The sequence below is a fragment of the Triplophysa rosa genome, linkage group LG19 (assembly GCF_024868665.1).
Source record: "Triplophysa rosa linkage group LG19, Trosa_1v2, whole genome shotgun sequence".
Taxonomy (NCBI): Eukaryota; Metazoa; Chordata; class Actinopteri; order Cypriniformes; family Nemacheilidae; genus Triplophysa; species Triplophysa rosa.
The window spans coordinates 11,250,493-11,276,677 of NC_079908.1; the positions used below are offsets into that span (position 1 = coordinate 11,250,493).

General features: G+C 38.2%; 3 protein-coding genes across 8 annotated transcripts in view; 1 reads left to right on the plus strand and 2 right to left on the minus strand.

Moving 5' to 3' along the window:
- Positions 1-287: 287 nt before the first annotated feature.
- Positions 288-13,788, minus strand: supt6h (SPT6 homolog, histone chaperone and transcription elongation factor). Of its 3 annotated transcripts, none has more exons than XM_057360712.1 (37): positions 13,655-13,788; positions 12,729-12,839; positions 12,460-12,624; positions 12,250-12,323; positions 11,965-12,145; positions 11,797-11,878; positions 11,415-11,670; positions 11,200-11,301; positions 10,997-11,110; positions 10,816-10,905; positions 10,578-10,720; positions 10,301-10,449; positions 10,113-10,223; positions 9,733-9,862; positions 9,438-9,588; positions 8,939-9,093; positions 8,654-8,846; positions 8,431-8,570; positions 7,606-7,723; positions 7,423-7,499; positions 7,178-7,313; positions 6,951-7,088; positions 6,639-6,806; positions 6,370-6,497; positions 6,065-6,272; positions 5,827-5,974; positions 5,207-5,349; positions 4,991-5,131; positions 4,681-4,876; positions 4,363-4,601; positions 3,939-4,052; positions 3,647-3,771; positions 2,860-2,972; positions 2,701-2,775; positions 2,437-2,621; positions 1,977-2,167; positions 288-1,795 (listed from the first exon to the last, which is right to left on the minus strand). In XM_057360712.1, exons 2-37 carry the CDS (start codon positions 12,826-12,828, stop codon positions 1,606-1,608), a joined length of 5,169 nt encoding a protein of 1,722 aa, XP_057216695.1. In that variant the 5' UTR covers positions 12,829-12,839; positions 13,655-13,788; the 3' UTR covers positions 288-1,605. The 3 variants fall into 3 exon arrangements, with proteins under 3 accessions (XP_057216695.1, XP_057216692.1, XP_057216694.1); XM_057360709.1 differs by having other exon boundaries at positions 12,460-12,627; XM_057360711.1 differs by having other exon boundaries at positions 12,460-12,627; positions 12,729-12,862; positions 13,655-13,774.
- Positions 13,789-14,161: 373 nt separating this feature from the next.
- Positions 14,162-16,738, plus strand: sdf2 (stromal cell-derived factor 2). Its single transcript, XM_057360494.1, has 3 exons — positions 14,162-14,400; positions 14,882-15,078; positions 15,197-16,738. Exons 1-3 carry the CDS (start codon positions 14,226-14,228, stop codon positions 15,491-15,493), a joined length of 669 nt encoding a protein of 222 aa, XP_057216477.1. The 5' UTR covers positions 14,162-14,225; the 3' UTR covers positions 15,494-16,738.
- A 386-nt stretch (positions 16,739-17,124) lies between these two features.
- caln2 (calneuron 2) overlaps positions 17,125-26,185 on the minus strand; it is a 31,679-nt gene continuing 22,618 nt past the window's right edge. For all 4 annotated transcript variants that reach the window (XM_057361111.1, XM_057361110.1, XM_057361109.1 and 1 more), the window contains 2 exons: positions 22,282-22,438; positions 17,125-20,496 (listed from right to left, as the gene is read on the minus strand). In XM_057361111.1, the coding sequence (XP_057217094.1) occupies positions 20,369-20,496; positions 22,282-22,438 (285 nt within the window). In that variant the 3' untranslated portion in view covers positions 17,125-20,368. The remainder of the gene's footprint in view (positions 20,497-22,281; positions 22,439-26,185) is intronic.

Genomic DNA, 26,185 nt, shown 5'->3' on the forward strand with positions numbered 1-26,185 from the left:
CACTACTCTCTGGATGGGTTAAATGCAGAGGTCACATTTCGGGTATGGGTCACCACCATACTTGACAAATAGGTCACTTCACTTCACTTATTTGTCTGGTGTTTGATTGCACAAAATGTATGATACATTTCTATTTTTCACAAAAACCCACAAAAACTGTTCCCCCCGGATCCATCTTGGGGGCCCCCAGTTTGAGAACCTAAATAAAACTCAAATAAACTAATCTTTTATTTACTAACAGAAAACAGAAATGCCTTCAATGTTTTCAACCAAATAAAACCACTTGAATCATTTGTTTTCATTTGAATAACTTTATCAAAGTAGAGAAATGAAATGGATTTCAGCACTGAAATACAATGAACAGATGGATATGATACTTTAAGCTCATCAGCCTCTGTGTTAAAGGAACACATGTTCAGGTCAGAAAGTCTTCCGAAAACTCGACACCACTATATGCAAGATTCACTAACTGGCGAAAAAAAATCTAGATCATAAGGGTCTTGTGGGTCATTTCCATTAATAATGTATCAATGTTTGACATAGTGTGTGAAAAAAGTCACAGTATTAGAAGTCTGGAAGTTTTCTTTATGCTTAAATGTAACAATTTGTCTAGAGCGATACATGGGATTGTACACGAGGAAAGGAAAACGTCCTGCAAAACAGTTATTAACAGCATTTGTGTACACCTCTGTGGCAGATACATTCCAACATGCACCATGAACAATCTCCTATTATAAAAAATAATAAAAGTTTGTCAAATGTTTCAATACATTGTAGCCCAATAGTTCAGTTTACTTGCAAAAGCACAAAGAGAAGTAATGTTTGATTTTTAACCTTGAAAATTCAAGAACTTGTGTTTGTCAGATGAATGCACGTTTAAACTTTATATCCTCAATAAATGGACTTGGTAAACCCTAAAAACATTGCTCGAAACAAAGAATTCAAAACCCAAACGCATTCGTTCATTAAAATTTTCAAGCAAAATTTTTACAAGTTCTCAAACTGGTACCAACAAGGGCTTCAAAGTACACAATAAAACATGGTTCTAACAATCTGATATAGTCACATACTTTGTTATTTGTGCAGATTAATAAATTGCTTTAAGGTGTTGCATACCAGTTTAACAGAACACAAGATTTAGAAACATTCCAGTGTTACGGTTTATACTGAAACAGGGTTTTATTTAAGTGTTATGTCAGATACAAAAAGAAAAGTTGTTTGGCAAAGCCTGTGTGGCTCTGAACTAATGATCTCATGGTGAATTGAACACCAGACATAATCATGCAACTTCTCATGCGTGTTAAGCCTTTCCTCTTAAATTTCTGAGTTAAAAAACTGAAACGAAAAAGGAGGTGCGTCATGCACACACTTTAAAAAGTAAAGAAAACCCTCATGACAAACTTTTATTATAGGTCCATTTCCTAAATCTGTTTGTCGTCACCACATTTCAAGTGTTTGTCTTTGTATCAGTAGCTCTGAATGACTGCCGTTCTGGAAAAGAAATACTTCTAGCAGCGAGAGTGAGTGATGCGGACAGTGAAAGATGGAGGGTGATGTGGATGGATTGGTTTTGTACGAGATGCCTGGACACCTCTGTCCCCACTCCTATCGGTCCATCTCGTCCAAGAGGGGGGTGGCGTCTCCGGCGATGGACATGGGCGTGCTCTCGATCATGGGGCTGGGTGAAGGGCGGGGCGTCATGCGGGGCGTCTTTTGCTTTCGCCGCTCGGCTTCTTTCTCCTGCAGCCACTGTTCGGCCATCTTGCCCCAATCCACAGCTGTGTGGGAACTCGACCTGCAGGAATACAGATAGATCACAGTTAAAACGAAAAAAGCTGATTCGAAATGACAAAAACTGACTATTAATTACATTGATGTTTATGATAAGTGTTTATTGAGTATTTTAATCTGTAATGGAGGCAAGAGTTCTAAGAGGTAAAGAAGACAATGTAAAAAAGTCTGATTTCTCCACTCACTTGGGCGTCCGGACTCTAGATGAAGATGATGAAGGAGTTGAGGAAGAATGTGGATGGTGTCCATGTGAGGACTGTGGGGTGCTGCTGGGATACTGGGGCGTGGCCATGGCCTGCTGCTGGCCAGGCGTAGTATAAGAGTAGCTGGGTGTCATCATGGGCGTGGCTATGGGTTGCTGTGGTGTTGCAAACACCTGATGATCAGGAAGAAAAAAGGCAACAAAAAGTATTAAATATAAACATATACAAAATATTTACATACATAAATAATATTTTTACACACTCTAAATAGATTCTATTCAAATGTTGCAATTGCTTTTGCTCCAGCAAATATTCACTTTGTTAAAACTGTGATCACAAAGCCGTGAGTAATCTCAACAGTCACACCTCTAGTACTTTCATCTGCTCAAAGAGATTTTATTGTACAAAATGTTGACTGAACAAACAGGTGTAGGTGTCGTACGTGATAAGCGCTGCTGCTGCCGCCGCCTCCTCCCCCGCTGCTGCCTCCGCTGTAACCGTACTGACTGGAGGCCCACTGGGCCGGTGTTGTGTTGGGGTTCTGGCCCTGACCCGTCACCGCTGCGATTGCGTTGAACATCTGTGACGTCATGTTTCGCGGGAGAGCATTAACCGCTCTGGTCAGGTCTGGAAGGTAGATAAGAAATGTAAGCGTGATTTAATAATAAGATTTCAGATATGACTGCAGTGTACAGAAGAGACTAACCTGCAATGTTAATGTTGGCAGGTGTGGCATTCACTGATGCAGGAGTTCGAGTTCTGCTGCTGGTGGGTGTGACGCCTTTCAGAGAAAATGATAACATAAGAAAAACAACAATGATAGAACAGAGGTAATGCAAGCAGCACACGGTAGAGAACTACTAACCCGGCACAGGATCCTGATAGTGGTCCTTAAACCAGCGGAAGAGACTGTTGACTGTAGAGAACATCTGGGAGCGATACCTAAAGCCGTCCGGTGTGATGGTTACATATTCTATCCTACAAACAGAAAGACCAAAGCCAAACGTTACAATTACATGAAGAATGTGTGTGGATAATGTATGTTTTCTTACTTTTTGTGTGTAATCCAAAGTCTTTTTGTAACAGTGTAATAGACAGATTACAGCCACGGAAAAAATTAAGAGACAATTACAAATTTTCATTTAAGCAGCATTTCTAGATGTATTGTGGCCATTTCAGTCCAGTGTCTGTTGAATTCCAACAAAATCAAACCTCAGGAGTGACAAAGTCATCCAACAGCAATGTGAAAGACTGACAGCATGACAAAACATGAAAACTGTGATAAAAATTGAGGTTATCCCGTAAAAAGTAATTTTGGATCTTTTCCTAAATACAAATACAACTTAAAAGCTATACTGCTTAAAAGTGAATGTGAACTTGTTTTCTTTGCAGTATTTGAGGTCTGAAAAAATACAGAGCATCTTTTCTGTTATTTTGACCTGTTTCTCCAGTTTTCATTTTCTGCAAATACAAACAATATTTTAATTTGAAATTTGGGGAAAATATTGCTCGTAATTCACAGAATCAAACAAAAAAGAAAATTTTACCCAAACACATACCTAAAAACAGTAAATTTAGAAAAACATAAAAGTAATTTTGAAATGGTCTCTTAATTTGTTCCGCATCTGTATGTTTAGGCAATAGTGAGTTACCTTGGCTTGCCTCTAGGCTGGTAACCCAGCAGAAATTTGCCTGGCAGATCTCTACAAGCTGAAACAAAGTAGGGGATGAATGTTGGCTTCTCTTTCTTGCTCCTTACAAGGAGCTCCTCCATTTTCTGCAGAAGTGCAAGAAAACATATCCATGTATATATTCTTCTCACAGACAAATGCAACAGCCATAAAAACTGTACATCTATCTCCTCACATCCATACAAGCTGTTTTATAAAGGCCTATAACATGAAATAAAAAGAAAGGGAAGAGAAATTGCATATTGTTACAAACCTTTCTTTCACCTCCATTGCACTCCAGGAAGTACTTGTGACTGAGCAGATCTCGTGCAAACGCAGCCATGGGCTGAACATATCTGGCTGTGATTTCATCTAGATCTTCAAATTCCTGCAGACAGCCACAACTACAGTCAAACTCAATGTATTCCACAGTGTTTCTCCACAACACTCCACACAGTGGGCTCCAAAAGTCTAAAGACAACTTCCATATTCTGGGATTCAATATCACCCCTAACTCTGGATTTTGAGAATAAATTAAAAATCTAAACATTACATAATGTATTATGCATGTACACTTGTTGTTAATTCAATATTAGAATAAATATTATATTAGACGAAACAAAACAGAAGTAATTTTACACTAGTGGTCTCAGATGTTTGGACACTGTAAGCGAGATGTAGCTGAAGCACCAGCTCACCTCATTGTTGATCCAGAGCGTATGTCCAAGACTAAAGGCGTTCTCTTTTCCTTCCTCGCGCACGTCCACATGCTGATAGATCCCATCAGCCACCTTCCACGTGACTGTCAGGTGGTTCTCTCCCTTACTGCTGGGTCGAATCACCACGTCACCCTGGTCCATGGATTCCATCATCTTCTCTGCTTGTTTGAAGTTGATGTTGTGGAACGACGGGTGGGCGATCACACGTTTGATGTAAGCTGCGGAAAGAGTTAATGCGAGATTAAAAGTCATTCTTCAAACTGTTGTGCAGAATAGATGAGAGATGCAGGTACTGACTGGTTCTCTGTAGTTTCTTCTTGTGTTCCTCTTCTTGTTTAACATCATCCGTCTCGGCATCAAAGTCATAGTAGGTGTCTTTAGGAAGCTTCCACTCGTTGTTCTTGTCGCTCAGGTCAGATGTCCTGCAAGTGAGGTCCACGTTGAACTTCTCGATGTCAATCTTCATGATGCGGCAGTGCACGGTCATGCCAACCTAACGGAAAAGAATCATGTATTAGTCAACAAACGTTGAGCTGGATACAACAAACAGTTGAGATAACGGTTGCAGACACTGCTTGTATGGTTAAGACAGAAAATAAAATATTACCTTGACCCTCTCTTCTGGATGCTTGACTACCTTGTCGCTGAGAAACTTCGTTGGAATAAAGCCCATGACAGCGTTGTCTAACCTTGTTCTCACCCCAATGGCTTGACCAGGGCAGGAGCCGCTGTCAAAGTGATTCCACACCTGAAAAAAAAAGGTTCAAAGCTGAAATTCGGATGGTTAGCATTTAGCATAGAAACGTACAAGTCAGATTCCCACCTCACTGAGCTCAGGAAAGTTGTCCTGCTGGCAGAAAGGACACTGCCATAGTCCCGTCTCATCATTACGGATAGCCTGGTCGTAACTCTCACCTTGCGGCCGTCTATGAGCGATGCCGGTCACAACACAGGTGATCAGTTTACCTATACGTGCACATAGATTTAAAGTGTTAATGAAAATTAAATGGAACACCACACACAACCACAGGACACTTAACATTTATAACATCTTAAAGTGATACTTCGGGCATGAATGAATATTTCCCCATGTTTTAGTCACCCTCAAGGCATCTTAAGTGAATATGACTTTCTTCTTGAAGAATAATGCAGTCGGAGTTATAATACCACGTATCCTTTTACTTACAAGTGGTAGAATGGGAGTGAATGGGGGGCAATTTTTTGAAGCTCCAAAAAGTGCATCCATCGATCAAAGAAAGTAAAGGATACATGGTATTATAACTCCGACTGCATTATTCTTCAAGAAGAAAGTCATATTCACTTAAGATGCCTTGAGGGCGAGTAAAACATTGGGAAATTTTAATTCATGCCTGAAGTACCGCTTTAACACTTGATTCCATATGATTCCAGATTATGTGATGCAGGAGTTCAGGTCATATTTACCGATATAGAAGCTCTCGGGCGTCTCTTTAGTGAGCAAGTTGAACACCTCCTCAGTGTTGGGGGGTCTGTATGGAGCTCGTAAATCTTTATATCTACAGCTGAGCTCTGCACGGATGTCATACAGCGTGATTCCCTTATTACCATAACCCTGAAAGAAAGTGATTTGCATTAAAATATATTTATATAAGAGTTTAATGAAGACTAATGCTATATTCATCATTCAGAACTTCTCTCTCACCTGTCTCTCAAGTTCCTCAGCAAAGGCATCCAGATCCAAATCTTTCAGCCTCTCTGGGTTTTCCAGAATCTCCTCCAGAGCTCCAGCTGGGTTGGCATCCTCTGCAGACTCATCGTACTCCAGAGCATCCACAGCCATTTTCCGTGCCCACTCGTACGTTTCTGGGTGCACTCGAGAACCGTCCAGAACTTCGATGTAGGAGTCAGTGCTGCAGAGTGTCACTGAACATTAAACACTTTCTGGCCGCACATATCAAACACCTTGCTAAGCTGGTTAGCTTAGCAACATTTCATTTAGCATCTTACCTGTCTCCAAGAGAAGCTGTGTCGATCTTGATGAAGCCGGCACAGTTAATGAAGACTTTGGGTCCCATATGGCACATGGTGACCAACTGAGTCCGGTTCTCTAATCTAGTGTTGTTCTGTTTTAGAATCTGAGAAACAGTTACAAGGTAGAGAAAAGACTATTTTAACATCTAGTTCGTCAAGCAATACAATCCTTTTATATAAATACAAAGCAGACTTTATTGATCATCAAGAGAATTGGAGAAAAGTGGAGCTGGAGGACAGCTTACCTTGAGCAGGTGTGAGCCTTTTCTTGATCCAAGACCACAGATGAACTGGACCAGACTCTGTGTGTATGGGTGGGCAATGGCTCGGTTCACATCCACACCAACTTCATTCACTCGGTTTATAAACTCGCAATAGAGAGCCCCCAGCAGCTCTTCTTTCACCACATGTTCCTGAAAACATTTGAATACATGAAGGACGATTATTACTCAGGGGCCACAATACAGAGTGGGCAGTCCATCAGTCTAATTTACTTGTTTGTATATGCAATCAAATGCAAATGGTAAAGAATGTTCATGAAAACTATGAGAGTTAACCTGTAGGGGATGTAGTTTCAAACATAGGATGTCGTCATCGGTGCTACAAACTTGGGCAAACTCCACCAGTGGGTCCTGTATCTTACGGCCTACAGACACAGCCTGGCGAAGCAGCGGAGGGTAGTCTCTGAAGTCCGCCTAGGAGAGGAAAACATCAAGAAAGGTTCGGAAAGAGTCTCAACGATAATTTATGGGTATAAGTGAAGTTGATGTCTCATAGCTCTGACCTCAGATCTCTTGCTGTTCATATAGAGAACAGCCAGCTCATTGTCCACCAGCTCTACTGCCACTGCGGGCAAAGAAGAGTCCTGCTCCAGCTCACTGATGGTACGCTTGATGTCTTCCATCACCATCTGAGCATCACTACACACATTCAGATACAAGATCAGGATCCATGAAAACTAAAAGCTTGCATTTGACATTTAAAATGTGATGAGTATCTCATCTCAACACATAAGAAAAAACAACAAACCGATTTTCCCCGGCAACAGCGACGACATGTGGCTTCTTGCTAAGGAGGAACTTCTTGAGGTTTTCAATGTCTTGAAGCTGCGGAAGCAACAATGAATACATTTAAAAAGCTACAATACAAAAAAAAGAAAAAGTCAACTGCTGGATTATAAGATTTGAAGGATAGTGTTTTCTTTTTTCTCACTTTCTTTTCTCTTTCATCCTCTCTCCAAGCATTTCTCCTCTTTAAGAAATAAGGAAGCCTGAGGAAATCTACGACCTCTCCTTCACCGTTAATGAGGGAACAGAATACTGGTGTGTCTCTATAGAAACATAAGCAAACACAGTCATATATCATTCAAAATTATACTGAAACACCTAGAACTGAATGTTAAATCGAACAACATTTGTGTTGAAACTAATGCATTAACTATTAAAGACTATGGGGCAACTTTGTTTCCACAAAGTGAGGTATAGGTCAAAATGATTTTCAGCAGTTTTCTACAGCTCAAGTTATATTTTAACCTAAAACACTTCTTCAAGGCTTCATAATTTATTTTTATTCTCAAGCATACCATCATGTTAAAGGGATACTTCATCCAAAAATGAAAATTCTGTCATCATTTACTCACCTTCGAGTTGTACCAAATCTGTGTAAATGTCTTTAAGAATGCTTATGACAGATTTTGCCCCCCATTGACTACCATAGTAGGAAAAAATACAATGGTAGACAAAAGTGCCCCAGAACTGTTTGCTGTCCTACATTCTTCTAAATGTCTTCTTTTGTGTTCAACAGAACAAAAAAATGATAAGTAATTTTTCCTATTATGGGAGTCAATAGGGGGAAAGATCTGTCTGTTTACAAGGATTCTTCCAAATATCCTTTTCTGTGTCCATAAGAAAAAAGACATTTATATACAACTAGAAGGTGAGTAAATGATGACAGAATTTTCATTTTTGGATGAAGTATCCCTTAAAGAGAACAAAAAAACATTTAGTATTTCTGTCAGTAATAATCATAAACACATACCGGCCGGAAGCAAAAGCCACCCCCAGCACACGGATGCCCTTTCCCTGTGACTCGTCCATTAAATCATCATCCTCCTCCACCTGTTGATCAGGCCGGTATGGCGCCACCTTCAGCCAGTTATACAGCTTCTTGCAGCATGACTGTAGCACAGATACAAGAGAAACGTCAGTTTGCTTTAGACCATGTGCTTTCTAGGAAAATGTGTGGTAAAATCATTCATTACCTTAACAATATTCTCCTTTGCTTCAGCGATGAGTTTGTTCTTCAGCTCTTTGGCCATCTGAGGATACAGGAACTGTTGCAGGGCGCGTTCAATGGCCAGCGTTCTCTGCTTATTCCACTCCTGCACTTGATGACTGAACTCATCTCGGTAGTAGAACTGCTTGATCTCATCAAAGTAAGTCTGATCTCCAAACCTGCAGAGAAGAAAAACAGACAACCCTTCATAACTACTGCGTGCATGAGGTTTTAATCCAAAGATGGTGTTTTAGATGTTTTGAGGACACACCCTTTGACTCCCAAAAGGTCAATGCAGATGTCTATGGTGAGCAGGCCTTCATCCTCAACCAGGCACATCTTTAAGAACTGATCTCCGCTGAGCTCTTTCACAGGCTTGTTCTTCAGGTACTTGAAGGAATAGGCATAGTGTGCTTCATCTACGTCCTGGAAGATGTGACAGGCATTAGCTGACGTGCAGCAAGCAGTTATTTCTACATCACTTTACCAAAGCAGTGCTAGTAGTACGCCAACCACAAGCATTTACATTTCATGACTGTTCTAGCTAAAGCTCTAACACGACCAAATTCACAATGCGTAAGCAAATTTTGTTGGGGTGGGTAGGTTGCTATTTTGCATATACCCTTTGCTTGTTGAGTATGGTTAAGCAACAAAACAGGATAAACATAAAACAGTTTACAACCAAATAACAGATACAGAATACAGAAAATGCTTACTCCATACACAGCATATGGTCTCGGTATACTTTGTAGCAAACTGTAAGTACCAACCTTCTTGCCCTTCTTAGTTGGCTTAATGTTAATCTTGGCTCTCTCCTGGAAGGTTTGTCTGAGCACGTGCCTGACCAAAGGTTCACGGGCAATCTGCATGGCAACCATGTAGCGAGCTCCTTCCAGAACAGCCTCAGGAGTGTTAAACTGGCTAAGAAAGCATAAAGCGGGTGCGTTTTACACAATTTTTATGTATACAACTTGAGGACCAAACATGGCTTGTTTTGAGTAGTAATTGCAGCACTCATTGCTTATGGCACATACAAGACGATTTCAGTTTATAATATTTGGTTACCTGCACACATAGTCCTTGGCCAGCTCCAGAGGCTCTGCAGGGAACTGCTCCGTTTCGTGCCTCTGATAACTGTCTCGCAAATTCTCTCCAAACTGCTCTGGTGACAGACCAAACTTTTTGGCAAGACCGTCTGAGGGAAGGTCACAAAAGATAAAATGTTAACAAGCCTTAGCATAGCATTAGGAAGTCTGAAGAATAAAGTATCTGTATAGATTCAAACCTTTCACATTACATTACAGATATTTAATTTCCAGGCTCATACTACAATTTCTTTGCACTTTTTATTACTTCTTTGTACCAAAATACACTTGTATCTAAAATAAAAACCGTTTTTAAACTCAGACAACGTAAAAACAATCATATTTGTGAGATGCACACACCAAGGCCAGCGCTCTGGCAGATGCTGTACATATCCCTTCTGGAGGCTTGTTTCAGATCCGGTCCCTTTTGCTCCTCCTCCTCTTCCTCCTCTTCTACCTCCACCTCCTCACCTAGCACAACAAGAAACTGTTCATCCAATGGCCGGATGGACAGTGTAATTGAACATTCAATGAAAACAAGGTTGTACCATCTTCCTCTGACACTTCCTTGATCTTCTTCAGCTTCTTTTTGCTTGATTTCACTGCATTCTGCATCTTAGGAATGTCCCGACCATAGTAGAGCAGGAAGTGGTTGTATACATCGCCCAGCTCATCAAGAGCCTGAACATCTTTGAGTCTATCAATACAGGAAGTAAAAAAATGTGACTACCAATCACACAAACAAAAGTGTTATAAATTTACAAATCTGTACGATCAAAGACAACCCAGTGATATGTCCAGCAAGAGACGAGTTTATAAACGCACCTCTCCATATCACCAGTATCTAGAGGACGCGTCGCGTCAGACAGCGGTTTGTCTGGGTCAGCCGAGATCTGCTCAAACTGATAGGATTGCATTCGCTGAAAAAGACGTGTCAGATTCTGCTTCCTGGTCTTCAGCTGGGTCCACTGAGAAAACATCATGAAAACGTACAAGTTAAAATGCAACGGAGAAAACCAATCTGAACGCTTTCTCAGAATATTCAGATACTACATTCCCTTACCTTCTCATCCCACTGCCACACCTTCCACAGATCATTGATGTTTAACTCCGGTTCCACATACTCCTTCCTGTAGAATGCAATGAAGGGAACCTGTAAGGTGCAAGAGAGAAGGTGTAAGTAAATACAGACATCGGTCAATGGAGACATTTTTAGTATAGCCTGGTTTGTTCCATAGCTATACCTCGAAGTGCTGGTTCCTCATGAAATTCAGGGCCTCTTTGATTTTAGCAATGGTGCTGGGGCCCTTCCTGCTGAAATTAGTGGTTGTTCCACGATCCAGATAGTCTGTGCTTTCCTAGAACACAAGCCAACATCACAATTTGCATTGAACATGCGCAGTAAAAAAAACATTTTTGTGTTATTATACAAATACTTTGGTTCTACCTGCATGGAGATGGTCGGTGTGGAAAATGCATTCCTGTAGATCCATTCAGCTTCCTCCTCCAGCTCGTCATCCTCGGCGGGTTTCACAGGAATGGCCCTCAACTGCAAGTCACAAGACACTATGAAACAATCTCATCCCATCTCCAAAGGAAAGTCAATCATAATAAGCAAGCACAAGTTTCTGGTAGCATTCGCAAGCTAACACGAATCCAAACCTGGAATCTCTCCGGCATGTCTGTGGAGCGGATCTCATTGTCCTGATCCGTCATATGGCTGCTCTCTAGCTCACTGGGCTCATAGATCTCAAAGATGCTACGACGGCCGACTCTCCTCTTGGTCTGTTTCTTCGGCCGATCCCATGACTCATCATCCTGATCCTCCTCTTCTTCTTCAGCATGGTCGTACGCCTCAGTGTCAAACTCAGCAAAGTCAAAGTCACCGCCAAAAATCTCTTGAGCTTCTTGCAAGGCACTGGAAGATCAAGCGTTCAGGCATAAATCACAGAGGCATCGATATGAATTTGAAAACTGTTATATCTCAGAAGGGAGTGAAGAGCTTACATTAAACAGAACACTGTTTACAGTTTACACTACTTACGCATCAGTGTAGCCAGAATATTTCTTTCCCTTCTTTTTTGTGATGGGCTGTCCATCATCATCCACAATGAAATCGTCTATATCTGTAAAAATAAAAGCAAAACAAATTTGTCTACAGAATTCCTATAAGCATTTACGGGAGCTGAATAAGAGTAAACATCTGTCCTACCTGATTCCTCATCATCTTCCTCCTCTTCATCATCCCCTGGAGGTCGTGTGCTCACAGCCTCTCCGTCCTCCAACTCTCCATCTCCGTCTCCATCCCCAGTGAAGATCTCATCAGCGATCATGTCCTTCTCATCATCTTCCCCCTCATCATCCATGGTTTTCACACGCGAGTATTTCTTTTTCTGGCCACACACAAGGGAATGTCAGACGTTACCATCTTTTCTCTAAACGTACTTAAACTTAAAAATTCAATGAACAAGCATAGTTAGGAACATTGATGACTTACCCTCCTCTTGACTTTAACTCCCAGATTCTCCTCGATAAGGTCCAGATCATCATCGTCCAGATAGTCATCATAACCTGATAGGATTTTTAAATAATCAATTGAAATAATATTGCAGATTTTAGAGATGATGCATCTTGATAGTTTGTAACCTGTTTTGCCTTTACATTTATACAAAAAAGACTCCACCAATAAGTTGCTTTTTAAACTTACTCCGTTTCCTGCGGCGATGGCGGACCTCTTCATCAGAGTCACTTGCCTCTCGCCCACTTTGCTGTTCTCTCCCTCCTTCCTCCTCTTCTTCCACATCACCATCATCTATAAGTCCTCTCAGGTTACCGTGTTCGTCCTGGTCTTCAGTATTCTCTTCTTCTTCCTCTTCTGAAGAAACACAAAGGCATGTTATGAATTATAATGCCATTTATCGCAAACAAAATAAAGTGAAAATGTGTTTTTGAAAAGTCTTAAATGGAGCATCTTACCATCATCTTCCATAAATCTTTGTGTCTTCTTGGGCTTCAGATCCTTTTCCTCAAACTCCTCCTCTGACTCCTCAGCCTCGCTCTCGATGAAGTCAGACATGTTTGCAAGGTCTGCGTAAAAATATAAAATGCCACTGATGTGCCAACACAACCCTTTTCTAATAAGAAATGGGTTATTCTTTGCAATCAAATTGCTATACACATAGATGCTACGAACATTAAATATGTTTCTTCAGGAAAGCAGAGAGACTTCAGGTGGTTAAAAAGTGTCACTGACAATAAAAAAGATCTTAAACACACTATAAATATATTGACAATTCAGACAAACCCTAAAAATCATAAAAATCTAAAAATAATTTCAGCCTGAGAATTTCATTGCAACATATGGGTGAAGATAACTGCCATTGGAAACTGATTAAGCTTTACAATTGTCCTAAGCAGTTATACAACGAAAATGACCAGTAAAATATGACACATTGCTCGAAGTAAACAAAGCAAGGACTGGATCACATCACAAAGATCAGTTTTATTCGTCGGTTACCTGAACGATCTTATTATTGCAAATAACTCATTTACATGTTTGAAACGGCATTTGACAAACACATATCAGCTAACGTTGTTAAAAACCACAACAGGATAATGAACTTGAAACCCGTGAGAACATCTAACTAAATTTGCGAAATCAACGAACTTAAAAAAAAACACAAATATAACATTTACATTACTATTGTGTAATGATTAACCAAAAAGTAAGTAAACAAAATGTGTTAACGCACTATCTATCCTTTAACGTTAAACAGTAAAAAGATCCAGGGCCTTATGCTAACAGCTAACCTGTGAGCTAAAATAAAGCAACCAAAGGTAACCCATGCAACTTTACAAAACACAGCACAGAAATTAAATATCGATCATAAAATCACACTTACGTTCCCTTGCGAGGCGGCTGGATTAAATACGTGAAAATAAGATCTGAGATGAAGAAATAAGCGTCACTTCTACACAGCTTGCTAGTGACAACAAAAAATGGCTGAGGGATACAGCGCTAATTCTGCTTCCTGTATACACAGATTTGACTTCCGGTCCAAATTAGTCCGTGGATGTGTCGACTGCGCAGATTGATTATCAAATGACACCCAAGTACCGCGAGAGCAGATTGCTTTGTTTGCTTTCGAATCAGTCTCGCGGGACGAGCGGTCTGCGCAGCGCCGCAGCGCCGACAAACACACCCAAAAGTCTTTTAATGATACGTTACAATTATTATCTTGTTGACGTTTATGATATAATATAACAGAGGGAAAATATTATGAACTTTTTATAACGAAAATACTAAATATATTAAATGTCTTAGTTATCTGTAAATTTGTAAAAAGCTTTGTACAGAGTAACTCCAAACCGAAAGATGGCGCTCTATTCTGCACTTCTTCATGCGCCGGTCCATATGACGTAATGTAAGGGTTTTAAAGATTATTTTCCCAAGGACTCGGCAAAGTTCAAGCCATGGATAGTTTGGGGTTTATTCGGGTCCAGATACCAATAACAGTGTTATTATCGTGTATGTTTACATTGTCCTCCGGCAGCGAAATGAATTTTGTGACGTGCGGGTCAGTGGTAAAGCTGCTCAATGTAAAACACAACGTCAGATTACACTCTCATGATGTCCGATATGGATCTGGTGAGTTACTCTCTTGAGCTAACGTTATATAATCTGATTTGTGTTTAAGGTCGTGGAACTAAAATGTGCTATTTAGAAAAGGAATTTAATGCTTATACAAATATCCCCCTTTCAACTATTAATTATTAGATACACAATCTAATTTAGATACATGAACAAAATTGAAAATTGTAATAATTAAGTTACGCACTGACAAGCAACAACAACAAAATAACAACAATAAAATAAAGTGCTAAAAAGGAAGTCACTTTTTCTTGTCCTTTATAAAGGGGTGATGAAATCATTGTGACTTTTTTTGTATAAGTATTTGCAATTTACAGAGTAAAACATTCACCATAACTGGCCAAAAGTTAGCTGCCTACCTACATTTTTGCCCCAAAATGGTCTCTGGGTAGGCAGCTCACAATGTGCTGGGACACATTGTCTGTTTGGAGTATTATCTCTGTTTGGTAGCTGTCAAAGTGATTGTGTTGAATTCCAGGTAGTGGTCAGCAGTCAGTGACAGGTGTGACCACAGTGGAGGACAGTAACAGTTACTGGAGTGTGCGGGGCACCACTCAAGCTGTATGTCACAGAGGGACTCCTGTAAAATGCGGTCAGAACATTCGTCTCACCCACGTCAACACGGGCCGCAATCTGCACAGCCACTACTTTACCTCTCCACTTTCTTCAAATCAGGTATTAACACCTAAACTTCTTTATTTACTTTACGTTGCACTTGAAAACACAATGAAAAATCATTGTAGGCCTGTTTACAAATCAGCTTAAAGCTTACTTATAATCTTTTCACTTTCAGGAGGTCAGTGCGTTTGGTGAGAATGGCGAGGGTGACAATCTTGATGAGTGGACCGTTCTGTGCTCCGGCTCAGTTTGGAAGCGTGAGGAGTCTGTTCGGTTCCGCCACACAGCCACTGAGGCTCTGCTGTCTGTGACCGGTGAAGAGTACGGCAGACCTATTCATGGCCAGAGAGAAGTGCACGGAATGATGATCAGCAGCCCTCACAGCTACTGGAGAACAATGGAGGGCATCTTTATGAAACCGAGTGAAACTGGATTCAGGGATTTCAGCAGCCCACTACACACAGAGTTTTAGAGAAACAGTTTATACAGTACAAGACCTGCTGGACTGTTTGTTTCGTTTAGTTTTGTTGTTTAACTCTAAAGTAATAGTTCACCCGAAAAGAAACTTATTTCATCAATTTACTCACTCATCATCTGTACTGTTACTGTATGATTTTCTTTCTTCTGTGCAACATAGAAGGAAATACTTTGTAGAATGTTAGTTACTGTCAGTATTCTTTGAAATTACTCCTTATGTTCCACTAAAGAAAGACAATCATACTGATTTAAAATGTGAGGGAAAGAAAATAATGACCAATGTTTTATTATTGGGTGAACTGTTTCTTTTATGTGCAAAAGTTGATCAGATTGTGCCTCGTTCTTATTTTAACACTTGAATTATACAACGCTATATTGTAGTCAACATACAGTATAATGCAGACTTATGCATTTCTTTCATTGCTTTAAGCAAAAGTTTTTTTTGGTCTTATTTTTGAAAGGTGGTGTTATATTTTCAAACTCAATAGATTTTATAATCACAGAGCGAAAGTTCAATGTCAGTGTTTTAGCCTAACTTGTGGCTTGAACATATTGTGCTCATCTATTAGAATATTTATTGATTATTGTAATATTTTATAAAAAGCATGGCCATCTGTTTGTACCTCATGGTAGCCTAATACGTTTTCACACAGAAACCAGCTAATGTATTTCACTTGAAGATTACAGGATGCGCTTGAAGCTAGATTTCCAGGAGGAGAACCGAGCACTCTTGCGCTATGCTAACCTCAGATTTAGAGGAAAACCTATAAAACTGCTGGTAAAAGTATTTCATAATACTTTTGGTACTTACGTTAGACTGGTTATGTTTTTTAGGTAAGCTTGTATCTTTAGATAGAAGAAATAAGGTGATATTCAGAATGTACATGTAAGTATACTTTTTTTTTAAGTGACACTTAAATTAATGTCTGGTTTTAAATGTATAAACCAAAACATATTTTAAGAAGTGCCTTTTATTGAGTATATATTTACTCTAATTATTACATATAGTCTAGGTGCTGTACAGCTTATGACACACCTTTAATGCCATTTGCACAATGTGGTGTTTTGACTATTATTATATATTATAGAATAAGATGTCCTGTAAACCATTATTTTGTTTACATAGTAAGATGTTGTCAGTGTACAATGTCACACAGTGTTAATTTCTACACATCTACAACGGAGAACACAGTTAAATCAATAAACATGTTCATGCTGGAAAACAGATTTTTTAATATTTGAATGTTTCTATGTTTTCTCAAGACTTGTATGTGTAAAATGTTATTTTTTAGATGCTTTATTTAATAGAGTTTACAGCTCCTTTATTGTCTTTTATCTGCGCATATCTAATCTGCAAGGATTCGACAGCTATGTGTAGAAAAACAATAGCCTTATAAAAGAAAATCATCTTAAATATACAGTATATTTACATATTTTGTCAACTTTTCAATTTTCAGTGGTTTTAGTTAGACTCAATTCATTAACTGCATACTTAATGTAATATAGCAAAAAAGGAAGGAAAAAATGCATTAGAAATGACATCAAAAATTAAATTTTTTGCTTCATGGAAGATTATTGAAATTGTTTACACATTCTGGTTTTGGTTTAATAGTATTTATTGAATGACATGATATTTACCAGCATGAAGTCAACTAGGTCATTCACAGTCTTGTTTTATCTGCAGGGTTACTGTAGAATGTTTTTTTTTGTAACAATAAGGGATAGTTCGCCCACATGATGGCAATGCGACATCAAAGTGGCAAAAACAGCAGCAGAAGCAGCATTAACATCATCAATCCAATTAAAACACAATTTTAAAAGTATTGTCGGATTCAATAAATAATTTATTTCTTCATATTCTTTATATGTAATTATACATTTTTGTTTAGAAACCATATTGCTGTAATCTGTCAATACACATCCTGCATGCAATGTGTGTATACGATTTTGCATATTAAGAAACCTCCCTTTGATATACTCCATAAAAATACATAGAAAATTTTATTTGGCATGCTTCAAATCAGATGTAGTTAGGATATGGATTAATTTAAATTATAGGTTCTGTTAACCTTTACAAGATAAAAAAAAAACCCACCAAAGTAACAATAAAAAAGCTTAAATAAAAATATTACAATTAATAAAATAGAAAATATACTAGCAAAAACGACATATTTCTGGGTATAAAATGCCCATAAACTCATCTGAAAGGCCTGTTAGAGTGCAAATTTTGAATTTGCAATATTTTGAATATTAAAGTTTTGTAGTTTTTAATAAAACAGAATAACCTGACTATTACAAATGCTGCACAACATTTTAAAACTTTAGTTTTTGTGATAACAAAAAACAATAAATAACTAAACAAACTCTTATTACAGAGAATACATTTAACGTAAATAAATAAATAAGGTTAAACATAACACATGGCGTGTTTATGAATGTAGTACTTTAAATTAGATTTTTCTAATGCCAGTCTGTCAAAGCATTTTGAATGTGTGTGCACAACCCAATTTCCAACCTTTTTAAATTACTTTAGGTATTTACCCTTTTATAGTGTAATTTCACAATGGTAAACATTGTATTTTTATACTTCACAACGCTAAAGATAATGTCCTTCTTTACTACTGTAAATCCACAATTTATACATAAAAAGATCCCACTAGATGGAGCCATTGATTTAAAAGGTTTACCATTCCAAAGATGAAACAAAAACCACAACACTACTCATTCATCATTCTGGAAAACTGACAGGAACTTTATCCAATAACCCATTATTTTTATTTATTCCCTGTGTTTTTTTTGCACAAATGCTGGTATGTTTTGCTCACAGGAAAGAAACAGTAGGAGATCAGAGATTGAGAATGATGGTCCCAGCTAATGACAGCAAGCAGTACGGACCCTAAACAGCACTGGACTATAGTGTTCTGAACATGCAGACGTGACAGTCAGACATCCTAAGGACAGTTCCTTTGTGCGACATTATTTGCATAAATACACATGCACTATACTGGGGAACAAGACAAACCTTTGTATATATTGACTGTATAGGAAAACATGAGGGAACTAGATGAGCACAGATATTATAAATATACAGACCAACAAGTAGACAAATATTCATATTACACACAGGGCTTCAGACTGTAACTGTCAAAAGAAAGTCCTTATTTTAGATATTACCAGTTTGCTTTTAGTGGATTTAGAGCAATGTATGTTGCATTCACCAACTCTCTGAGCCTGAGAGTGAATAAAAACTCAAAATGTAGCAACTATGTAGCGTAGACACTTCCACAGAAGTTCATTGTCCTATATTTTATCCAGACAGTAAATGTAGACATTGACAAGACCATGATAAATATTTAAAACCGGAAAAGAGTATCATACTCTCTTCTACACAACAACTACAGGTGAAACTGAGAAGTACAACAGCACGGAATGAAAGAAATAGACATCTTCCATTTTAAAGAATTCTGTTTACCCATGATGCACAGGGTGTACCACAAAATGGAATTGCTTGGAATTGAATTAATCCCACTTATTTTGCTGATTGTGAAATGTGTTAATATACAACCATAATGCATGTGCGATTCAAATTTAATGGCCAACAATGAGTATCTAGCATTCTTTTGACTATACATTTGAAAAGGAATAATAGCATACTTAATACTGTTCAGTATATACTGTAAATTTCATACTATTAAAAATAGCATGTGAAGAAAAACAAAGCAAACATACTTTGCTGTTTCATAACTTCACTATTTGCACAATTTATTCAACAGGTAGTGTATTTATTGTATACAACATGAGTAGTGTGGTATTATTACCGAAGGCTCCCTTGCAATACTTGTATTTGTTTAGTTTACTTCTATTTTACTGTCTGTGCCACTTGTAGCACCAAATGGAACTGCAAAAAAATCAAACAGGTTTTCCAAACCATGGCTGCTACTGGTCGGGCCAAAAGATAATCCCGCCCACACTTATGCCATTGGTTGAGCCAACGTTGCTTTGTCAGGCTGGTTATTTGGCTGGTTTTTATAATGCCACAAAAACTACATTGTACATTTGCATGTTTAACTGGGATATAAGAAATGACTTAATCTTAAATTATTTTAAGAATCACATTTAAACATTAAACCTTTAACCAATTCCACAAATACAGAGAAATGCTCAGCAAGGAATGGACAGTTTACTTAAGAGTCAGTTCACCCAAAAATTCTGTCATCATTTATTTACCGCCATGTCCTTCAAAACCTGTATGACTTTCTTCTGTGGAACACAGAAGATATTTTGAGAAATGCCTCTGTGGTTTTGTGTCCATACAATGTAATTCAATGAGGGCCAAAGTTGTTTGGTTATTAACATTATTCAAAATTTCTCTTCTGTTCCACAGAAAAAAAGAAAGTCATACAGGTTTGGAATCACATAAGGGTGTGTACATTTTTGGGGTGAACTATCCCTTTAAGATGAATATGGACACACTCTCATGCACACAGACGCGATGCCAGACATCCTGTGGTGGCTCTGTTGGCCAGGCTGCCAATCACTGTACTCCTCATCATTCCATCTGACACGCTTTGGATTGAGATAAAGTACAAAGACAAGTCGACACTTCTCATAGAGGGCGAATGAGAAAATCACAGCACAGAGGGGCACGGGATGTTATTGCATTAAATGGTATCTAGAGAGGAGCCCTTGCATGTTTCTTTTAAACTGATAATGGAGGACATCCTGCAATGCGGTTTCCGTCAATCACAAACAGCGTCTGTGCTATAAAGAAACGGGAACGTGTTCTTGGGCTTTATAGTCAGATGTTTGTTTGGTAAGAGGGTACAGTACCCGCAGAGGTCAGCTCACCCAGGATTCACAGTGCGAGGGGCTACTCCATGCCATTTCGCAACATCTGATTGGCAGCGATTAACATGACGCTGATGATGAAGGCCATTGCAAAAGCGCAGATGAGGCTCTTGCGGACACACGTCTGACGGTTCTTCTTTTTAGAATGCACTGATGGAGTAGAACAGAGAAGATATAGAGAGAATAGAGCAGAGGAGAAGAGACAAGCATTTAACATTTACAGCGATTCAGACATTATGAGAAGAGATGAGAGCACATACAATAATATTGTGAATGATCCCGCAGTGTTGTTTGTCACTACGCATAATGAGTCTTTGATTAGACACAATAATGAAACAGAAGATGCCGCACATACAAATCTCTTAAACTGCCTCACTGGACCTAATACACACAAACTATAATTCTCTCTCTCTTTCTCTTTAGCTCCATCTAACTCACACACAAACATAGTGTAAACGATTCTGTCAAAAAGGGTTTAGGGCAGTTTACATAGTGTAATGTTTCAGCATTACATAAACGGTGGCACACTGAGGGCTATTAATCCATGTGTTTAAACCACTGACAGACTAATTGGATTTGGAGGCATGAAATTTTTCCATTTTCTTCACCTTTTGCTCTGGCCATGCATACCAAGATGATACCTTTCATTTTCTTCGAGTTTCTCTTGTTAATCTGTGCATTAGCCTGAGAATGAACTGATTATTTAACTTCAGTCAAAACTAAAACTAAATTGGATACAAGTCTTTATTTTGAAGCCAATGTCACTGTTTTTAAATTTCATTCGTTGCCCTTATTGTCAGGTCATAGAAACAGGCTTAAAATCAATAAGTATATAGATACAGGCCTACAGCCGAAAACAGTTTTTACAATTTTCATTTAAGCAGCATTTCTAGATGTATTGTGACCATTCCAGTCCAGTGTCTGTTGATTTCAACAAAATCAAACCTCAGGAGTGACATAAAGTCATCCAACAGCAATGTGAAAGACTGACAACATGAAAGACGCATGAAAACGTTGTTAACACATAAAAAGTATTTTTTTTAACAAATATTACTGTTGTATTGCTTAAAAGTGAATCTGAACTTGTTTGCTTTGCAGTATTTGAGGTCTGAAAAAATACAGAGCATCTTTTCTGTTATTTTGACCTATTTGTTTTGATTTTCTGCAAATTGAAACAATATTTTTATTTGATATTTGGTAGAAATGATAATTTTATCTAAACACATACCTATAAAAAGCAAATTCAGAAAAACTTAAAATAAATTTGAATAATTTCTTCGGCTGTACACTATATGAACAAAAGTATTGGGACGCCCCCTTCTAATAAGCATCTCTTCCAGTAATTCCAATTAAAAACAAATATTAATGCTATACCACAAAATACCATATTAAAAATTGTTTAGGAAGGCCCTTGTTCTGTTCTGAAATGACTGTTTGGGTGATGAGTGTTTGGCTCAAAGCAGTTTAGCTGGGTTCAGGTCAGGACTTTATGCAGACCAAGTTCTTCCACACTAGACTGAATCAATCATTTCTTTTAATCTTGCTTTGTGTACAGTGTCATTGTCATGTTGGAATGGAATAGAAAAGGGTTCTGCACAAACTGTTTAAAATTAGAAGCAAACAATTCTCTAGAATATCATTATATGCTGTAATATTAAGATTTGCACTCACAGAAATGACTAAAGTAGTCAAAACTTTTGTCCATATAGTCCATATAACAGATTAAAATGTATGATTAAAATAGAAATGTCTTACAAATTAAATATTAAACATTATAACTGGTGTGTATACAGAATTGAATTCCAAACTTACTGGCAAAACTTGACAAAACAACAAAACACAAGCAAGTTTTCTTATTGTCTGTGCCCCTAAAACGGAAACTTTTACAGAATCTGTCAATTAAAACGAAATCTGATCGTTCTCTGTGCTTTTTACCTCCCTGATATTCAGTCTGGCAGTTTCCTGAGTTCTCCTTTAAACTCTCCTCCTCTGTGACAATAATGTTCTCGATGTCCTTCATGGTGAGATGGTCTCTGAAGGCATGGAACAGGACGTGTTTGAGTTCCTCCAGGGACATCTGTTGCATGTCAAACTACAGGGTGGAAACACAAGAGGCCTGTCGTCAGATCTCAGCACGGCTGGCTTGTCACAGCTTCTCTGTGGTGCGGTGTGTGATGCATTAGGGGCAAGTTCGGAAGAGAAATTGAAGCCAGTATGGGGGGAAATAATAATGACCACGTGAGCTCTGTTTACTAGCCAGTGAACTTGATTGAAAAACCACTAAGCTAATCAGTTGTTGACCTGTTCCATCACACATTCACTGTTTTGTTCCCTTGCTCTTCACTTTCTTCGAAACCTAAATCAATCGGTATCACACACTGGAAAGCAACAATGCAAACATAAAAATCGATCAACGCTGTGCTACATTTATCTTTCTGATACAAATTCAGCGATTTGTTTTTGTTCACTTGTGTCAAACCAAACCACAAGACCGACGACAGTAAAATTATGAATGAAGATGCAAATGTTTTTATAGTCTAAATGACTTGAGATCTGGCTAATTGTGTTCAAAAACAAGACATTATATTTAGACATTTAAAAGATAAATTAAAAACCTCTGCTTTCATTTTGTTCTTTACAAAAGTTGTTCTCAAGAAGTTGGGCGAAAGCTGAATAAAGGAAGATGGGGAAACAATTTGGGTTGGTTCAATAATTCAGTATCTGGGAGAGAAAGACCTGAACTTTTCCAATTTCCCAGGAAAGTCTGTGTCAAGGTTCCTCAGAGAATCCTTGAATGAGCTTTTGGTGGCGGGAGAGTTAGACTGTCTTGGCAGAGTCAATAAATTATTGAACTGCATGAAAAAAATATGTATTACAGTAGCTGAGAGAGTCCTCAATGATTCCATCAAATCAAATTCATTTCTATATTGGTGACATTTTTCGAGCCATTTTAGATTGAACTGTTTGCAAGCATCATGTAAATGGCCAATAATTTTACATACCTGCTTCCTTTCCAGAACCAACTAAATAAAAATGATTGATGGCCACTATAATTTTCCAATTACAGTTTATATTGCGGATTCTTGTAAATTCCCATCCATTTAATTGGTGACGGCATATGGGTACAAGAAAAAGGTGGGAAATGTAGTTGTATTTTACATTAATTGTGTCAAAGGTTTGACTTATTACATCTCTTCAGATGGTCAATGGTGGCCAAGAACTGTTTGGTTACAAGCATTCATCCAAGTATCTGTCTCTGTGTTCATCGGAACAAAGACATTTATACAGATTTGGAACAACTCGGGGGTGAGTAAATGATGACAGAATTTTTATCTTTGGGTGAACTGTACCTAAGTAGCACTGAGAATTATGTATTTGGACCCATCCCACATGCAAATTATGCCAATGACTTGCATTATTGGCACATGTCATATATCTAAAAAATCAAACCCATGACCTTGACATTCTGCCTGTTATGCCTGAGCAACAGGACAGTATTTAAAAAAGCAATCTTTCTTGTGACCTTCAGAAGCTCATGAGAATTTGTTTTTGCACACACTTGTGCCCTCTAGAGGCCAGAGGGAAAACCAAACATTGATGTTATCACCTACACAAAGCCTCAGCGAGACAGTATCTGCTGGGATTGTCTCTTTTGAGGAGCAAGATGGCAACACTGAGCTTGTCTCTCTGTCATTCAGCTATTCACTCCCATCCAGACTCATAGTCCCATGGGATCCTTTTAACTCCAGACTCAGTTCTTTCTCATGCACTTTCTATTTTCTCATTCTGAAAGGAAGCTATTTCTCTTGGTGAAGGACTGTTATATCACAGCGTAGTTTGAATCAGGCTTGGTTTTCTCTCATTGGCCCTCATTTATCAAATGACCGTACGCCAGAAAACTGTGCGTATGCTTGCTTCCACGCAAAACTTGGCAGTTATCAATATGAACGTGAGCGGTTGCGATGAGCGGTTGATCAAATCTCACGACAGGTCTCAGTTCGTGTACGCAAGTTTTGAGATAAGGTGAAGGTCCGTGTACGCTTATTCTTCTGATAACTGAAAAGTTTTTTTTTTCATTTAGTGTAACAAATGTAAAAATAGATTCCCAAGCGATTTATTGAGTAGGCAATTTACTTTTCTAGCCTCATTTTATGAACATTTAATAGTTTGAAATTACAAGAAATTACAAGGTTAACGGGTGCTTTGGTGTAAAAAAAAAACAGAGATTTTAGGCTACTTCTAAGATAATTTACGAAAATTAAAACACACAATTAAAAGTAAAACATTAAAAACTACAATAATCAATATAATTAGGCCTATAAGCAATGGGTATGTAAGTTTATCTATTTGCAAGGTGAAAGCTTCTTTGTTTGACAAAAGGCATTCTAATGAAAACCGACAACACGCATGCTTTCATGTTTTTTTTATTTATGCGATGTTTATTTGTGCTTGGGTGTGCATGAAAGACGCGCACCAGGTCACAGATGAAGGTTGCCTGGCTTTGTGTGGCAGGTTCCAGGATGGTTTGTGGGGGCTGAAGAATGCTGGTTCTTGCCTCCGACAGATCTGAAAGAGAAAATTTTAAACCTTTATCCTCTTTAGAAACATGCATCTGTCTCCTCCGCCACAAACCATTTTTTCTACACCTAAATGAAGAAAATTGTAATATATATTTTTATATATAAACGCATCGCAAAAATGATCAGTAATTTATATCTAGTTTCATTTTTACTTTAACACATTAATGTAGGCTAACTCAAAGTCAGATTATAATTTTGTTTAAATACACTATACAACCAAAGTAATTTAAAACAACAATACTTTCAGTGTAAAAATAATAGTGAAAAAATAATAATTTGTGGTGATATTTACAAAACATAAATATCCAATAAAAAAATACATACCTGAGCTGAAGTTCGGTTCACTACGCCAACGCTGTTGACCGCAGCAGAGATGTTTTTCCAAACTGTTTTTACTTCCTTTGATTCCGCTTTTCAAGGTTAAAGTTTCAATTCTAAATGGGGAAAAGTTCTTCTTTTTGGGCGGATTACGTTTCTTTCTGTCGCAAAATCTAGGGGCGAGGCGTCTACATATGCTGGTTAGGTAGGTTTTGAAGCATGGTAGCTGGTTTATGCTGGTTTAAGATGGTCATGTGCTGGTTTAAGATGGTCCTAAACCAGCTCAGGACCAGCTTAACCCAGCACATGACCAGTTTAGGACCAGCACGTCCATGCTTCAAAACCTACCTAACCAGCATATGCTGTTTTTTTCAACAGGGAAGTGACTTACATATGAGGGCATCACAAGCAATTAATTAATTAATCAAATAAACATAAGGGCCAACAGTACCAAGTAAACAATACTTCAATGCATTGCAGTGTGGTTATCAAGAATGGATTAAGAAATGAAAGGCACACCTATATCAATAGAACGGCAAAAAGGTAAAACACAAACAAAACGGTTACCAAATTGAATCCCTTTTGTGTCAACAAGGGATATTGATCTTATCCTTCATGTGATCAATACCTCCATGGCCATAAACAAGGCAATTTTTGGTCATTCATGCCTTCCATCAACATACTTGCACTTTGATGTTGAAAGCAAAATGCTGTCTGGGTTCTAACTTATTGCCTCTAGTCATTTACAACAAACCGCACAGACTCTAAATCACTTGATGATACAATAAATCTCAATAAAAATCAGTTCCAGCCCATTCCATTTTTTTACTATAATGCTATTTTTAAAGGTCCAGTGTGTAATATCTAGGAGGATCTATTGACAGAAATGTAATATAACATAACTATGTTTTCAGAGGTGTATAAAGACCTTACATAATGAA

Excerpts from the sequence above, each read along its gene's own strand:
- supt6h (XM_057360709.1), bottom strand. The coding sequence starts at position 12,828 with ATGTCTGACTTCATCGAGAGCGAGGCTGAGGAGTCAGAGGAGGAGTTT. Across the intron at positions 2,973-3,646 it reads CAGCCTAGAGGCAAGCCAAG|GATAGAATATGTAACCATCA; the intron begins GTAACTCACTAT and ends TTCTGTTTGTAG. Across the intron at positions 2,776-2,859 it reads CTATCAGGATCCTGTGCCGG|GCGTCACACCCACCAGCAGC; the intron begins GTTAGTAGTTCT and ends TTTCTCTGAAAG.
- sdf2 (XM_057360494.1), top strand. The coding sequence starts at position 14,226 with ATGGATAGTTTGGGGTTTATTCGGGTCCAGATACCAATAACAGTGTTA. Across the intron at positions 14,401-14,881 it reads TGATGTCCGATATGGATCTG|GTAGTGGTCAGCAGTCAGTG; the intron begins GTGAGTTACTCT and ends GTTGAATTCCAG. Across the intron at positions 15,079-15,196 it reads CTCCACTTTCTTCAAATCAG|GAGGTCAGTGCGTTTGGTGA; the intron begins GTATTAACACCT and ends TTTCACTTTCAG.